At 61.7% G+C, this 15718-nt stretch overlaps 1 protein-coding gene across 1 annotated transcript; it reads left to right on the top strand.

The window, feature by feature from the left end:
• Positions 1 to 3023: 3023 nt before the first annotated feature.
• CSRP1 (cysteine and glycine rich protein 1) lies at positions 3024 to 15687 on the top strand. Its single transcript, XM_048071260.2, has 6 exons — positions 3024 to 3162; positions 8353 to 8465; positions 12392 to 12560; positions 13293 to 13419; positions 14831 to 14924; positions 15268 to 15687. The coding sequence occupies exons 2-6, from the start codon at positions 8354 to 8356 to the stop codon at positions 15342 to 15344; spliced, it is 579 nt and encodes a 192-aa protein (XP_047927217.1). The 5' UTR covers positions 3024 to 3162; position 8353; the 3' UTR covers positions 15345 to 15687.
• The last annotated feature ends 31 nt before the right edge of the window (positions 15688 to 15718 follow it).

Here is a 15718-nt window from a genome sequence, read left to right on the forward strand (position 1 = left end):
CCACATTGTCTTTGGTCACTCCTTTTGGCAGCTTGGTTCCCAGTTCACCAGTCCAGGACACTGTTTGCCTTAACCTGCTGGTGGGATCATTCCCAGGTGCCCATGACGTCTCCGGCACATTTTAACTGCACCATCGTGAGCTGCTGGGACAATTTGTGCTGTGTGAAGCCAAGCACGTGCCCAAGTCTTTCTGGAAATAAAGCTGGAGCGGGTTAAGGTCCCTGCTGCACATCACCCACTGACCTTGCTTAGGAGGCTGCAGGGCCCACAGTCTCACCGCCTTCCTCGCTTGCACTTCCCCAGCCCTGCAGCAGAGCGTGGAGCATCCCACTGCTGGTGCGACACTAGATGGCGTGGGGACCCACAGCACATGCCCGAGCTCCTGGAGCTGCTTTGCCTTCTTCCCCCTGCTAGAAAAGGAGTCTTGAAGTGAAAACTTTTTGTCTCCTTCCTTCCTAGGTGCTGCTGAATGGACGGTGAGGCTGCAGCAATGAAAGGGAATGAAGAGCTGAAGCCAGCCTGTGGTGCACAGCCCGAGCGGTAGCTCTGCTGCTCGGGGATGTGAATGAGTTTGGACTCTGCCCTGAAAGGGAAGAGTGTCTCACTGAGACAGCAAGGCATCCCGCTGCCCGTGCCGGGGAGGGGACAGGCCTGGACCTCACTCCCTCCTTACAGAGGGTTAGGTACTTCACGAGTCTGATCTCCTCCTCCAGCCCCTTCTGGAGCAAACAGCCCCAGAGCAAAGAGCAGACCTGAGGTTTGCAGCAGTAGACCCCACATTTTAGGATGCAGAGGGCTGAGGCAGTGAGTCAGCTTTTAATTCACACACTCATCTCTGGAGAAAAGAAGCAGGGGTATGTGAGCCTCTGAAACCTGACAACCCCTGATGCACAGCCAGGGGAAGTCAGCTGGAGAGGCCAACTCTGTCCAGGTCTGCTGGAGGCTGACATCTGCAGCACCAAGTGCTGTGCATTAGACACTTCCTCTGAGTCATCTGGCAGAGGTTTCCCAACCCCGAGGGGAAGGACGCAGCCCTGAGCTGTGGCTGCAGCAGCTCAGGGGTAGGAGTGTAACTGTCAACAAGGCCTCAGGGAGCCCTGTGGAAGATCCACGGCTGCCATGACCAACTGCTCTGGGTGACACCAGTGTGCTCACGTTTCTGTCCTCTTGGCAACGTGCATCATGGCATCTGGTGGTGCCCCACTCAGTGATATGGCCGGACCCTGCTAACTATGAGCCGCACGTTCCTGTCTGTGGGCCCTGAATGCCCAGCTAACACCAGTCACCTACCTGTTCCTAATGTCCCCGAGTGACGAGGTGACCTGTGGTGCTCTGAGCCCTTGGATGGGCCATGCCTGCCAGGTCACCTGTGCTCGGCTTGTCCTTGCTTGGTCAGGGCCTGGGTTCCCACACGAAGCGTTGTCACCCAGCGTGGCAGCGCGGCTACTCTGAGGCATCCTGTTCCTCTGGGACAGAAATTAGGTGCCTCTGCCCTGCGCACAGGACATGAGCAGCATTTTCCCCTCGTGATCCTCGTCCCCTCCCTGCATTTCAGGTCTTGCTTCAGGACCAGGAATTTCTTACCCACAGCTCAGGGCAAAGGATACAATGCCAAAGTTTTCTAGGTCCAAAGGAAGCACCTCCCTCTGCTCCCCTCCCGCTCCTCCCTTCCTCTCGGCTCTGTCCCGTGAAGCTGTGCCCAGGCTCTGAGCCTGCTGCAGACAGGCTGCCTGCCTCGGGCACTGTGGTTTAGAAGAGAACGAGCAGAAAGGGACCCTCGAGCCCCAAAGATCTGTAGGTGGTCTCTTTCTTTTTCAAGTAGAAAAAGGCCAGCCCATGCTAGATAAATTAAATAGGAGCGTTTGCCGCAGGCAGCAGCAAAACCGCTCTCTTCCCCGGTGTCCCCTCCTAGAGGCTCCTGGAGGCTCCTGGCTTTTGCTGGCCTCCGGGTCCAGGTGAGCTCCAATGGGCTGAATCTTCTCGAAGATATTCAGGTGCGGAATGCAGTCAGGGAAGAGCAGCGAAGCTGTGAAGGGGCTGGGAAACAAGAGCTGTGAGGAGCAGCTGAGGGACCGGGGGTGTTCAGGCTGGAGAGGAGGAGGCTGAGGGCAGAGCCCACCTGAAAGGAGGCTGCAGAGAGGGGGTCCAGTCTCTGTTCTCGGGTCACACGAGGCAACGGCCTCAGGTGCACCAGGGCAGGGTTAGCTTGGCCGTCGGGAAGAATTTCCTCACGCAGAGGGGGGTCAGGCGTCGGAACCGGCTGTCAGGGAGGTGGGGGAGTCCCCGTGCCGGGAGGTATTTAAGAGATGTGTGGACGTGGCACTGAGGGACATGGGTTAGTGATGGGACTCGGTAGGGTTTGGTGACAGTGGGCTGCGTGGGGTGACAGGGGGACGTGTGGGGCGACAGCAGGGCTGTGTGGGGCAACAGTGGGGCTGTGTGGGGTGACAGGGGGCTGTGTGGGGTGACAGGGGGCTGTGTGGGGTGACAGCGGGGCTGTGTGGGATTACAGGGGGATGTGTGGGGTGACAGTGGGGCTGTGTGGGGTTAAAAGGGGATGCATGGGATGACAGGGGGCTCTGTGGGGTGACAGGGAGACACGTGGGGTGACAGGGGGATATGTGAGGTGACAGGGAGATGTGTGGGGTGACTGGGGGACACATATGGTGACAGGGGGCTGTGTGGGGTGACAGGGGGACAAGTGAGGTGATGGGGACACGTATGGTGACAGGGGGATATATGGGGTGACAGGGGGAGGTGTGAGGTGACAGATGTGCGGGGTGACGGGGGGACACGTATAATGACAGGGTGCTGCACGGGGTGACAGGGGGCTGCGTGGGGTGACAGGGGGACACGTGAAGTGACAGGGGGACACGTATGGCGACAGGGAGACGCGTGGGGGGGCCGGCGGGCCGCTGAGGCGGGCCCCTCAGGCATGGCGGCGGGGCCGGGCCGGGCCGTGCCCTCCCGCGCGGCCCCGCGGGGCGGGCGGCCGCCGTGACATCAGGCCGGGCCGGGCCGAGCCGGGCCGGCGCCGAGCGCCAAGCGCCGCCTTCCCCCGCCGCCAACAAAAGCCCCCGAGCGGCCTCGGGCTGCACAGCGCCGCGCCCGCCGCCTCCCGACCCGACCCGACCCGACCCGACCCGCCCGGCCCCGCTGCAGGTAGGTGCGGGGGGCGCCGCGGGACCCCCCCAGCCTCCTGCGGGCCGGGTGGGGAAGGGAGGGCACGGGCAGGGCACGGGCACGCGTGGGGGGGGGAGGACGGCCCCGGCGGGCACAACGCCTGGCCCCGGGGCTCGGGAGCCGCCCCAGGCGGGCCGTGATGCCGGGGGGCTCCCTCCTGGCCCAGAGCTCTGCTACAGCCTCGTCTGTCAGCATGGGGAGCCCTGGGGGGCCAGGTCCCCTCCTGCAGCCCCCCTGATCCCCTCCTGCAGCCCTGATCCCCTCCTCCCCTGCACACCCCTGTATTAAGGGATCCCCAGCGCTCAGGAGCTGGCTGGATGCTCTCGGGCACGGTTTCAGATCCTCGGAGCTGGCAGCGGGGCCAGCGCGTAGGAGAGGGCGTTAATTAGCGCCTGGCAGACGCGGCGGGTGCTGCCAAGAGGTGCTGCTCGCCGGGGAAGCCGGAGCTCAGCAGCAGCTGCTTCAAAGTCCCCGAGCACCTCTCGAGGATGGGGATGGGATGCTGGGAGCGAGACACGGCGATAGGTGGGAGATCGGCGAGGCCTCCGCGCCTCCAGGTTTCGGTGGCGAGGCTGGAAAGGGGCTCGCTCTTGCTGGGATCAGCCGTGGCCCTGGGCAGGACGCGCTGCCCAGCACATGTGGCCCAGCGCTTGCTGCTGCTGGGGCGTTGAGGGACAGCGCAGGCAGCACGGTCCCTTCCCCTGTGCCGGCGGTTTGGGGCGTGCTGTCCGGGCAGCCTCCATCTCCTCCGTCTGCCGGGCTCCTGAGCTCCTCTCCCCTCTGCCGGGAGGCAGCGCAGCGTGCCGAGGAGGTGACCGATGGGGCAGAAAGGTTTGCGAAAGCTCAGGTGGGCTCGGTCGGATTAGGGGCTGTGATTCCTGCAGAAGTCAGTAGCTTTTCTTAGCCTATCTGAAAATGCTTTTGGCGTTTGTTCTAGGTGAAATCGGGATTTTCTTTGACAAATCAGTTGAATGTCCAGTTGTGATAGGAAGCCTACAGGTTTGCAGCCACAGCCTGGGAGCCGTGTGAGCAGCAGGCAGGAGCACGCAGCCCCGCAGGCGCGTTGCAGTCGCGGTGGGTGAGCGCTCACAAATACCCATGTATGGCAGCAGGCTCAGCACCCTGCTGGCCTGGCGCTGGCCCCATCCCTGCACAGCAAACCTGCAGACCTGCCTTGTGACAGCAGCAGAAGCAGTGCCGAGCATCCTGCTCCGGGTACTGGTGGCGTTGAGTACACCCACCTTGTGTGAGGGTCTCTTTCCACCTCGGACCCCCCGACCCTTCCCATCCAGGCAAAGCCCCCAGAGATGTCTGACCCTATGCGGCTGCTGCTGCGCGGTCGGTTCACTGGTTTCTGTGCTGTGATCTCAGTGTTTTGCTGCATCCCAATGCTCGCAGTCCTCAGGACCCCCTTCTCCTCTTGCTCACCAGTTCAACACCACTGTGTGGTGGATGATACTCATTTGTCCTCACTTACACCGTTGGCAGCCCAAGTCTCCTCGTGTCACTGCTGATGACATGGGGGTACGGGGGACGTTTCCAGCTGCATCTTGTAGGGCCGTTTCCACTTGTGCCCAGGTGATGTGAAAGCTGCTTCATGCACGATGCCGTTTGTTAGGGGCAGAGGCCCCACGGGCCCCAGTGCAGGTCCCTGATGCTCCGTCCTGGTGATTTCCCTCCTGGAGCTGCGTGCATCACCGTGAGCTGACTCCTTTCTGCTCTGCCTGGGCTCTGTCCAGGTGCCTCCCGCTTCAGATAAACGCTCGTGTCACAGCCGTGCCAGCTGCTCTCTAACTGGAAGGCAGTAATCGCACCCCAGGGCTTGGGGCTCCAGCTGTGCTTTCCTCCCTTTGTCCTGTCCCTTTGGCAGGCCACGCAATAATCCTGCACCAACTGCTGTGAGTATCATCCAGAGTGAATTTTGTGCAGCACCGGTGCTTTCCTGCCATCCCCTCTTATTAATGCTCCTTGCGAAAAAAATAACCTTTTACATAAGCCAGCTTGGGTCTCCTGGTCCTTAGTGATCTCCTCCGAGTACAAAGCGAGTACTCCGTGACGAATCGCTGCAGGGTCTTTTCAGCAGAACAGCTGGGCCTGTACTTGGGGAAGGTTCTCCAGCTGCTGCAGGAGCACAAACGATTGTGCCGACGTCCCGGTGGCTGCAGGTGGGGTTCACTGGAGGGTGCAAGGCGAGAACCCGCGCTGCTGTGAGCGCCCCGTAGCCGTGACGCTGCCTGCACGCTGCGGTGGGTGCTGCGTTCGCTCCAACAGTTAAAACCCAGGCAGGTAAAACTGTGGGTGCCAGCTCTGGGGCACGTGGCGTGAGCACGGCGGTCTCTCCAGCCCCTGGAAGCAGAGGGCGTCAGTCTGTTATTCCTCCAGCTGCTGGCATCACCTGCATCCTGCTCTCCCTTAAAGCCCAGGTTTAGCGGCATCCCAAAGCACTGGGGCGTGCTGGTTCTGTACTGGGTTGTGCCTGGTTCTTTAGCGTAGCCTGGGCTGCCTCCTGACTTGGTGTGCCACAGGCTCGTCTGGAAGGTGGGTGAGGCTGTAACTTGCTCTGAGCAGGTGAACCGTGCTGCTCCAGGGCCAGACACCGGGCACTGGAATTACAGTTAATCTCCAAAACACGTCAGACTCGCGGTTCTTCACTTCCAAGCCATACGGCTGTTGATAGCACGGCCGTCTCTTAGTTTCTAGGGCCCCTTGCCTCGCTCAGAGCAGACGACATTCCGGCCGCAGCGCTGAGCCACGGCTGGCGCAGAGGATGCCGTCTGTAGGGCGCCGGTTGGGATTCCCTCGGTGCTGGGGGATGCGAGGAGCTGCAGGAGGGAGGGAAATAATTGTGGGTTTGGCTGCCCTGGGTCTCACGCGTGCCCGTGCTCAGCGAGGCCTTTGACTGCCGGACGCTCCCCTTGTGTTTCCCGTTCGGAGTGGGCCTGATGGTGATTTGGAGAAGTGCGACTGTGGTCACTGAGTGTTACAAGCGTAGCGATCAGCCTCATGGCTCAGAGCACGCTGAGGAATGTGGAAATGATTGCAAAGCCCCCGAGATCCCTTCAAGATCCCTTCAAGCAGCCGTTAAGGGGGGAGCTGGGGTGACGGCTCTGCCCGGATGGCCGGCGTGAGGTTTTTGCTGGTACATCCGAGGCAGCTGGTGCAGGCTCCGTGAGCTGGGTGCTTCGCAGGGCTTGGGAAGCATCCCTATATTGCTATTTTTCCTGCCAACCGAACCCTAGCATAAGCTGCTTTTCTGTCTCTCTTGCAGCCTGCCGGGCTGTCAGCATGTGCCCTGCGTGTCGTGGACCGAGAGGGAATTACCTGTGACTTAGAGCTTCTGTCGAGCTCTCTCTGCGCCCTGCTGTGGCCGTCACAAGCCCGTGTGTCCCCAGGGCAAGCCGGTTCCCTACAGATCCGTCCTGTCTGGGGACCGTTTATGGAGCTTTTCCGGGGCTGCCTCTGTGCTGCTGGGTGCTTTCCGGCGGGGTTCCCCTGCCCCGGTCGCAGTCAAGTTGCTTACACAAAGCGTCACCTCTAATCTTCCCGCGGCAGATGCGGAAAATAAGCAGCACGAGGGCCTGATCTGCTCCGGGGGCAGACAACAGGGCTGGACCTGGGAGCAGCCTCTGTGCCCCGTGGCTCAGAGAAGGGCGTCCTCGCTTTGGGTAGACAAAGCTTCTTCCTTTGCTGCTGCTGGAAGGGAAAAAAATAAATAAATAGGGGCTCCAAAGGCCCCAGCGGTGGGACCTGGTGGCTGTCCTGCTTGGGAAGGGGCAGGAGAGCCACAACCACGTGCCACAGCCAGCGGCGTGCTGTTCCCGAGGGGTCTGGCATGGGGCAGGAGGGGCTGGTGGCAGCTCTGCTGCCCCGGGCTGGGGGGGGGTTGCCCGGGCTGCTTCTGCCCCCCGGGGAAGCTCCCGAACCTGGTCCTGCCAGGACAGGAGGAAATCACGAAATAAGGCGCTTTCCAGAGAAACGGTTCGTGCCCTTTTAAGGCAATGCAAAGGCCGGGACTGGGATGATCTGTCCGAAAGGGAGGGATTTGGCACCGCCGCGCGCTGGTAGGAAACCCAGCTCACAACAGGCTTCCTGCCTCCGCGTCTCACCCAAACAGCTCCTGACCCAGCACCCTGCCTCTGGTGCTGCCCGTGGGGGGGTGGCACCTGGCTCGGGGGGCGTGCAGTGCAAGTGCTGCTTGGTTTGGGGACCTCGCCCCCCCTTTCCAGGAGCTGGGGAAGGGGAAGGCGGCTCCCGCTGCCCGTTCTCACGTGGAAGCAGGATGGAGGATTATAGAGGTGTTGACGGGGAGAGGTCCCTGGAGACCTCCCGAGCTCCAGCTTGTGCCCAAGGACCCTTCCTGTACCACGGGGCACCGCCAAAAATCGTTTGGTTCTGTTGTCTTTGTAATTACCTGGGGTTGCCATTAGATCCTCCTCAGCCTCCTCTTGGCCACGCTCAACCAGCCGGCCTCCCTCGGCACCTCCTAGCAGGACTTTGTTGATTTTGAGTGTCCTGAGGTTTCTGTTGGCCTGGTCTTCAAAAACATCGAGGCTGGGTTGGAGACCAGCCACCTGTGTTAACCTCTCCTCGTATTTTGGGGTTATCTGCAGATTTTATCTGCAATCTGCAGATAAAGGGGCCCTTTGATCACGCGTCACCAGAGACATTTCAGGAAAGAGGAGGGAGAAGCAGAAGCATTTATATCCTGCCCAGGAGCTGCATGGCAGTGCTCAGGTGTTTGTCCTGTGCCCCTCGGGCTGCCCATTTCCCAGCCTTCGCTCTGTTCCTGCAGTCCTGGAGCAGATTGAGGTCCCCGTACAGGGAGGAGGTGTGAGCGGCCGGCCGGTCATGCACAGGGTATGGAGGCTGTGGGGGACACGGTGCCAGAGCCCCCAGCATCTGGTGGCATCAGCACGTGCCCCTGTGAGCCTCCATCATCATCCTCTTCCTCCCTTGCCCTTGCACGAAAGGAGTCGTGAGCTCCCACAGCTTCCTGGACGGGGCCGTTCCTGCTGGCTGGCAGCACCCATCGTCCCTGGGTGCCCCTGTGCTGCTGGGTGCCGTAGCGGTGGGTCCCCTGGGCGTCCTGGGTTCTGCTAATTCCGCTAATTAGCAGCTCTGCGAACCGATGCAACCAGCAAATGTTTTCTGCCCCTGCTTTCTCCGCAGAATGCCGAACTGGGGTGGAGGGAAGAAGTGTGGCGTGTGCCAGAAGGCGGTGTACTTCGCCGAGGAGGTGCAGTGCGAAGGCAGCAGCTTCCACAAGTCCTGCTTCCTGTGCAGTGAGTACCAGCCCTTCCCTCGGCCCTCCTGCCCCGCTCACCCCCCGCTCCCGTCCTGTTCACGAGCTGCGTAAGCGCTCCTTAGGCTTCCTCCACGAGCAGCTGGGCTGTGGGAGCTGTGGCAGGCGTCTGCTCTCCTCCGCACTGGGAAGTCAGTTCTGCTGGAGGAGCAGCCCGGAACACCAGGGGCCGTCCGAGCTGTCAGGGCTGGCCTTAGCCGGCATCCACACACAGACACGCTCGGTCCCTGCCCCAGGGAAAGGCGAGGCTGAGTCCTCGGGGCGCCTCCGGACGTTTGGGGTTGGAGCGCGAGACGGGGCCTCTGCACGCAGTGGTGGCAGAAGGGGGCACGGCCCCTGCGCTGCTCTGGGACGATGCTAACTGTGACCCTCTGTGCGGCTTTGCCGCATTGCAAAGGTGGTTGGGCACTGGGAGGTGATGTGGGACCTGCCCCTGTGTCCGGTGTCCCAGTGGGAAGAAGATGTGGTCCTTCTGCTGGTGGAAAGCCTGCTGGGAAGTGCTGAGGCGTCCCCAGCAGCCTGCCTGCCGAGCTGCTGTTGCAGAGGGTGTCCCTGTCGGACGCTGGGACCCAAGTGACGCCTCCAGGGAAGGGCAGAGGAACGGGGTCTGGCTGGGGACTGACTGCAGGGGGCCCTCCCTCGGTGTGCTCTGCAGAAACCTGCCAGCACTCCTCGTGCAGGTCCTGCAGGTCCTGGACACTCACGTCTCCCTTCGGAGATAGCAGGGCAGCAGTGCGGGGACTGGTGAGCAGCGTCACATCGCTGAGAGCAGCTCCTTAAAGCCAGGACAGCCACGCTGCAGGTCCCAGCCCAACGTCCTTTGAACAACAAGACTGCCACTGTCCTCAGCCTGCGTGTCACCAGCTTTCCCCCGCCCTGAAGGCTGTCCCTGAACAGAACTACTGCTTCTCATGCGCTAACAGGAGTGTGCACACTGTGTGCGACTGCTGGTGGCCCGTCAACACGTTGCACCCGTCGCAGAGCAGCAGCGGTGGGGGTGCGCCTCAGAGCTGCCCGTTCAGCAGGGCCCCGCGGAGGTTTCACGTCGTCTCAGCCCTGTTCCCACGTGCCTCCCATTGCAGCAGGGAGCACAGACGGGATCTTTCCCATGTGGGCAGCGAGGGGAAGGTGTGTGAACAGGCACGCGGCTAGAGCTGCTCTCCGTAGGCCAGTTGCAGCGGGGAAATAGCAGCGTCCTCGGGGGACTGGGCTGCGCCGTACTCCCGTGTCCACCTGGCGTGGGTCTGCTTGGCCTGCGGACGGATGGATGCGGGCGTGGGACAGCAGCTCCCTGCGCAGCGCGGGGGGCGGCCAGCGTGAGCGGGAGCCCTCCTGCCTGGCAGTGCCCGGGCTGAAAAGCTTGCTTTGGCTCGAGGGGACGAGAAAGGGAGTTTGCCGAGCGGCTCTCCCTGGACGGGCAGGAGCGGTGGCAGGTTGTGCTGGCTCCCTGCAGCAGGAAGTCCTTTCTTCCGCAGCCCCAGATAAGGAGGGTGGGGAACGTTTCCCTTGTTTGCCCCCGCCGCTGGCTTTTACCGTCTGAAACAATGCTGGTGGGGGGACCTCGGAGCGCCCTCCAGTCTGAGGACTGAGGTCTCCCGGCTCTGCATCCGTCCTTCCCCATGGCCCTTTCTGCACAGAGGGGCGGTGCTGGGGGGTGCTTGCACCACGCCAGCACCCAGAGCACGGGGCTGGCACCGGGAGCCAAGACATCAGGCACGAGGCATTGCTCCGAGAAGGGAACACACGGAAACAAGCCACCAGGGAGAGGTCTGGAGGCGACTGCAGCCCGGGCTGCTGCCCCTGTGCTCTGCCCGTACCCCAGCAGCTCTGCCTTGCCTGCTCCAGCCCCGTGCCACGGGCCGCGGGCGATGCCGAGCTGCTCCCCGCTCCGCCTCCCTTCCCAGCCTCTCCCCCAGCGCTGCGCTTGGGCCCCACCGGGGAATTCGAAGCCGTTATCTTTAGGGCAGAAAAACAAATACTCGGGCCTGATTTGCCAAGAAAATAATCAGAAGGGAGCCAAACCTACCACAGTGCATTAAAACAGGAGATGGGCTCCGGGAGTGAGTGCTGATTGACTGCATGGCGTGGGTCCAAGCGAGTCAACACAACGAGGCAGAAGTGTAATGTAAGGGGCCGCCGGCCTCAGCTCGTGTACGGCTGCTTTGTGGGGCAGCTCAGCTGCTCCTAGAAAAACAAAGGGTCCTTAAGGCGATGAGTGCAGCGCACTGGAATCTCTGCAATGCAGAAAATGGGGAGCTGGGGCTGATTTCTAGGAAGCAGTTGGGGAGGAATTTCTGTGTTGCCTGGCAAAGCGTGGCTGGTTCAGACGCGGGGCAGCGGAAGAGAAAGCCAGATGCCGTGGTTCGCTGCCACCCCTAGCACAAAGCCTTTAAACCTGCTGGTGTCAGTCCCCAGATTCCAGTCCTGCAGGGTCTGTGCGAGCACGGAGTTGCCCCCGATGAGCTCCGGGGTCCCGCGGTGACACCCCACATGCCCACCACCGTTCGGCAGCCACAGGACCCGTTCACCGGAGCCACGGGGACGCGCGCTGCCTGCAGTGCTGGGCGAGCCCGCAGCCAGCAGGAGACTCTGCCAGACCCTCCTTAGATGGCAAGACACGTCTCCCTGTCCACCTCCTGCTCCCTTTCCACCTCCTTTTCCCATCAGCAGCGTGCGGGGCTGCCGGTGGCCACGGAGGAGAAGCACCATATTTAGTAACGGGGCCGCTGCCTCTCGCCCTGTATTTAGTGCACTAGCGGAGCGCCGTGCTCTGTTTGCATTCCTGCGATATTGGTAAAGGCCAAGAAACTTTCCTGCTGGTGGGGAGGGAAACGGGCTGCTGGGAGCGTTGACATTTAAGGCATGTAAGCAGGATGGAGAGGGCTGTGTCACAGCTGTAACAGGATCTGTTTTGGGGCTGGCTGCCAGTGCCGTGGACTCTGCCTTGGGCGTCTTGCTCTGTATGGGGCAGGTAAACACCGGAGATCGCTGCGAGCCTGTTTGGTTGCTGCTCTCCTTCCGTTGCAGCTTGCCGGGCGGTGAGTGCCAGGAAGGGCTTGGAAGCCAACGTGGAGGCTGAGATCAGGGCTGGGACAGGAGTCAGGAAAACCTAAAAGTCGGGCGAGGAGCCTGTGTGGTCTGAGCCCAGCACCGGGCTCAGGCTCTGGATGGGCTCAGCCGGGTCCCCAAGCCTCCCTGCCGTCCCCTTGTGTCCTGTCTTACATCCCACACTGATGCCCAAAGCCTGAATGCCTCAGGTGTGCTGAGCGTGCCCCTGCACACCCTGGTCATGTCACAGACCGGGGTGACTCGTGTTGGCACGGACACCTCCCTCCCCTCGTGGTCTCAGGGTACGGGGAGGCAACCGCACACCGTAGCGTGGAGTGCCAAAAAGACTTGGCATGCAGCAGCGTAACGGCTGCAGGCCTGCTTTTAAACACGAGGGAAAATCTATTTGCCTGAAAAGCTTTCAGCCAGGTGCCTGTCGCTGCGTCCTTGCAGCGGACGAGGAGCGTGGCGGAGCTGCAGCACCGAGATCCCCCGGGCTTGGGAACCTGCCTGGGGTCTGTGGGGAAATCTGCCCCGTCCTGGCTGATGGCGGCTCCCGTTTCCTCCACCGCTTCCCCCCGGGGATGCCGGCACCAGCGGGGTTAACAGAGCTATTGCCTTATTTATTATCAGCCTTGTAGCTTTGATGGTTGCTTCCTTTTAAAGCCAGACAATGTTCTTGTTGTGATCCTTATCTCCAGCTGTTTTGCATGCGCTCCCTTTGAACAATGATCTCGTCTAGGGTTTCCTGCTCCTTGAAAGCCGAGCCGTGCTATGCCTTGTGAGGACTTGTTTTCTCCAGCTAATTAGGGTGATCTGGGTGCACGGCTAATGGCTGGGCCCTCCCCTCTCTTCCAGTGGTCTGCAAGAAGAACTTGGACAGCACCACTGTTGCCGTGCATGGAGAGGAGATCTACTGCAAGTCCTGCTATGGCAAGAAGTACGGCCCCAAGGGCTATGGATACGGGATGGGAGCAGGGACCCTGAGCACTGACAAGGGCGAGTCTCTGGGAATCAAATACGAAGAGTGAGTTGAAGCCTTGTTTTGAAACCGTTGTGGGCACACGTCTTTTTCCCCTCACATCTGTCCAGCCGTGGTGCTTGGCTACGGAGCCCAGCAAACCCCGCTGAATGACCGGCAGACCCTAAACTGGAGAGTGCTGGGGCCACCTTGCTCCCCGGGGACACCTGCCCCCTGCAGCCTTCCTCCTTCACCCTGGGGTGAAATCAGCCTGGGGCAAGCTGAGAGCCCCAAGCTCTGAGCCCCCAGCTGGGCCCTGCGCCCAGGGAGGAGGGAGAAGCCCGGTATAACCCAGCTCCTGGTAGCATCGAGGTGCTGAGGAATCGGCTCCTGCCCTGTCCCATGGTCTCCCTGTGGGGGAAGTGGACTCGGGTGTGTTTCTGGATGGGTCATCCCTCCTGGCCAAAGAAATAACGTCCTGGAGGATCAGCAGGGCAGGGAGAGCTGCCCGCCGGTTTCAGGGAGCTTCCCGAGTCCTGGGCATGCCACGCAGCTGGCAGGAAGCCCACGTCTGCTCCCATCTTCTCAGCGGGATGAGGGCTTGACGGGACACGTCCCCACAGCCCGAGCGTGCTGCCCATCCCCTCCTAGCACCCAGCCGTGGGGCTGAAGTTTCCACGGGGCTCAACACCACCCTGCCAGGCCCCCCAAAACTGGGTTGGGGTTTGCCTTCCCGCAGCCCTTCCCTCCTCCTCCCTGCTCCTGCGGCCCTGATAACGCGCTCCCTCCCCTCTGCAGGGGCCAGTCCCACCGACCCACCAACCCCAACGCCTCCAGAATGGCCCAGAAAGTCGGCGGGTCTGACGGGTGCCCTCGCTGCGGCCAGGCGGTGTACGCGGCCGAGAAGGTGATCGGAGCTGGAAAGGTAAGAAGCGGGGTGGAGCAGAACGGGCACGCACGTGGCACGGGCGGCTGTGTGGCAGGGAGACCCGCGCGGGTCCCGCTGGAAGCCTAAAGGAGGGCGTGTGGCACCTCTGGGAACCAGGTTCTCCAGGCTGCCTCACTCCTCCAAGCCTGTGGGTGGGAGAGAAATACGATTTATAAAACGTAGTCAGTGCTGCTCGGCGGAGGTCGCGGTGGACGTCCCTGCTGCTGGATGGGTTTGGAGGATGAGCAGTGGTGTGACCGTGGCCACTGCCACCGCTGACTGGTCAAACGCATCGTCCAGCGGGTCTTCTCCGCCCTCTGCTGCTGGCTGGGATGCCGCAGCCCAAATTCGGGACAGGGAGCAAATTTCCGAGGTCATTGCTGCTCCCGGGGCAGGGGGAGGTGGGTGGAGGTGTGGAGCCCACCGGGTCAGCTCGGGTCGATGCAGGACGCCCCCCAGCAGCCCTGGTGCTCGCCATACCCAGATCCTCGCTTCGCTGGAATCCTCCGTGTCCCCAGCCGCGTGGCATCGTTGTGCCACAGCTGGCGGTGCAGGGGTTGTGATGGATGTGTTGTGGGTCAGCCCAGGGTTGGAAAGCAAAGGTATCCTTAAAACGATGACCCGGGCTTTAGGCCTCCTGCTGTTGTCGATGTTTACAGGGACCCAAATCTGGCAAAGCGATTGTGCTCGAGCAGACCTCAGAGGATTCCAGGGCATGTATTTCATGTGCTAATGTTTGCTGGATGACTCCATCAGCTACCTCCTCCCCCGGCCCTAATTTCACATTTTCTTCCAAAAAAGGTTTCATGTTTTCCAAACTGTTTATTTAAATTCCTCCGTGAGCGGCTCTGGCTACTCCGCGGGCTGCTCGGAGGCTGTGAGCTCATTTATCCCTGGAGGACTGGCAGGGCCGTGGGGGAGTTTTATTTTTAAACGCTGGCTGATTTCTGCGTTGTTGATATCTGTTTGCTGCCTTCCTTGGAGCTGAAGTTGTGCAGGGGCAGGTGTCCCCCCCAGGCTAAGGTGCAGCAGCAGTGGTGGATCCCAGGTCACTAAGCTGGGGCATTTATCCTTGTGTTTTAGAGAGTGTGACCCCCAAAGAGGGGGTGATTGCTCCTTACCTACTGCCTTAAGTGACTGCTGCAGGTAGGGTGAAGTCTCTCTAACAGGGCTCAGTGACCCCGTCAGATGTTTCCCCTCTGTATCCTCCCCCTGGGGCTGGGGGGTTTCGCTGTGCATGAAGGCGGGGAGGACAGCTCTTCCACAGAAGGGCTTTCATCCTCTCCAGACCTCTTTGCTCATGGCTTTGGGTCAGAACCAGGGCCTCCAAAGGGACCCGCTTGGTAGCCAAAGCGTTGCTGCCCTGTCCCCGGCTGCCGTCTGACCGTGCTCTGCTCCTGTCCCGCAGTCCTGGCACAAGTCCTGCTTCCGCTGCGCCAAGTGTGGCAAGAGCCTGGAGTCCACCACCCTGGCAGACAAAGACGGGGAGATCTACTGCAAAGGTGCGTGCCGCCTTCCCTGCCCCTCGCAGCCACCATGAGAGGGGTCCTGGGCCTCAGGTCCCCTCAGGTCGGGGGCAGCTTGTCCTGGATGCTGGCGGTGGAGGCACGGGGTCAAGCCCCTGTGCTGGGAACTGGGATGGGAGCGAGGGCTGGGGAGGTGGTGACCCCCACAGCTGATTTGGGGGCTGGCTGCGGGGCCGGGGGGCCTCTCTGTTTGCCCAGCAGATAGGGCAAAGCCTGATCTGTTTCAGCAGTGCCTGCTTCGGGAGAAGGATCTGGTTGTGTGCCCATGTTCCCCTCTTGCTGCTGCCCTTACCTTGTTCTTTCTTCCCTCTCTCTGCAGGTTGCTATGCCAAGAACTTCGGGCCCAAAGGCTTTGGCTTCGGGCAGGGGGCTGGGGCGCTCATCCACTCGCAGTGAGGCACCAGGAGCCGGGCTCTGCTCGCCCTGAGCCCCTCCAGACCGGCCTGGGCTTCCCGGCCCTCCCCGCACCGCAGTGAGCACCCTCACCCTCATCCAACCCTGCCCGCTGCTTCGCAGCACCAGTGCCTTCCCCCTGCCCTGGCCCAGCGCCCCCCGAAGCTGTGGGACCCCCACCGACACCCCGGGTCCCGCCGGCACGGCCGCAGCTGGGGAGACAGCTCGCACCCACCCGCAGCGAGACCCCCGTGCCCGAAACGTTCCGCTCCGTCGCCCGTCCCGCCAGGATGTGCCACGCTGCGCTGTGTCACCGAGCAAGGAATAAACATCAAAGCTGACCCAAGCCTGGCCTTGCCTGAGAGGTTATTCCCCCC

This window comes from Anser cygnoides, chromosome 25 (assembly GCF_040182565.1).
Source record: "Anser cygnoides isolate HZ-2024a breed goose chromosome 25, Taihu_goose_T2T_genome, whole genome shotgun sequence".
Taxonomy (NCBI): Eukaryota; Metazoa; Chordata; class Aves; order Anseriformes; family Anatidae; genus Anser; species Anser cygnoides.

Bases quoted from the DNA above. Each gene is read 5' to 3' on its own strand.
- CSRP1 (XM_048071260.2), top strand. From the start codon at position 8,354: ATGCCGAACTGGGGTGGAGGGAAGAAGTGTGGCGTGTGCCAGAAGGCG. The intron at 8,466-12,391 runs GTGAGTACCAGC...CCTCTCTTCCAG, and splicing joins CAAGTCCTGCTTCCTGTGCA to TGGTCTGCAAGAAGAACTTG. The intron at 13,420-14,830 runs GTAAGAAGCGGG...CCTGTCCCGCAG, and splicing joins AGGTGATCGGAGCTGGAAAG to TCCTGGCACAAGTCCTGCTT.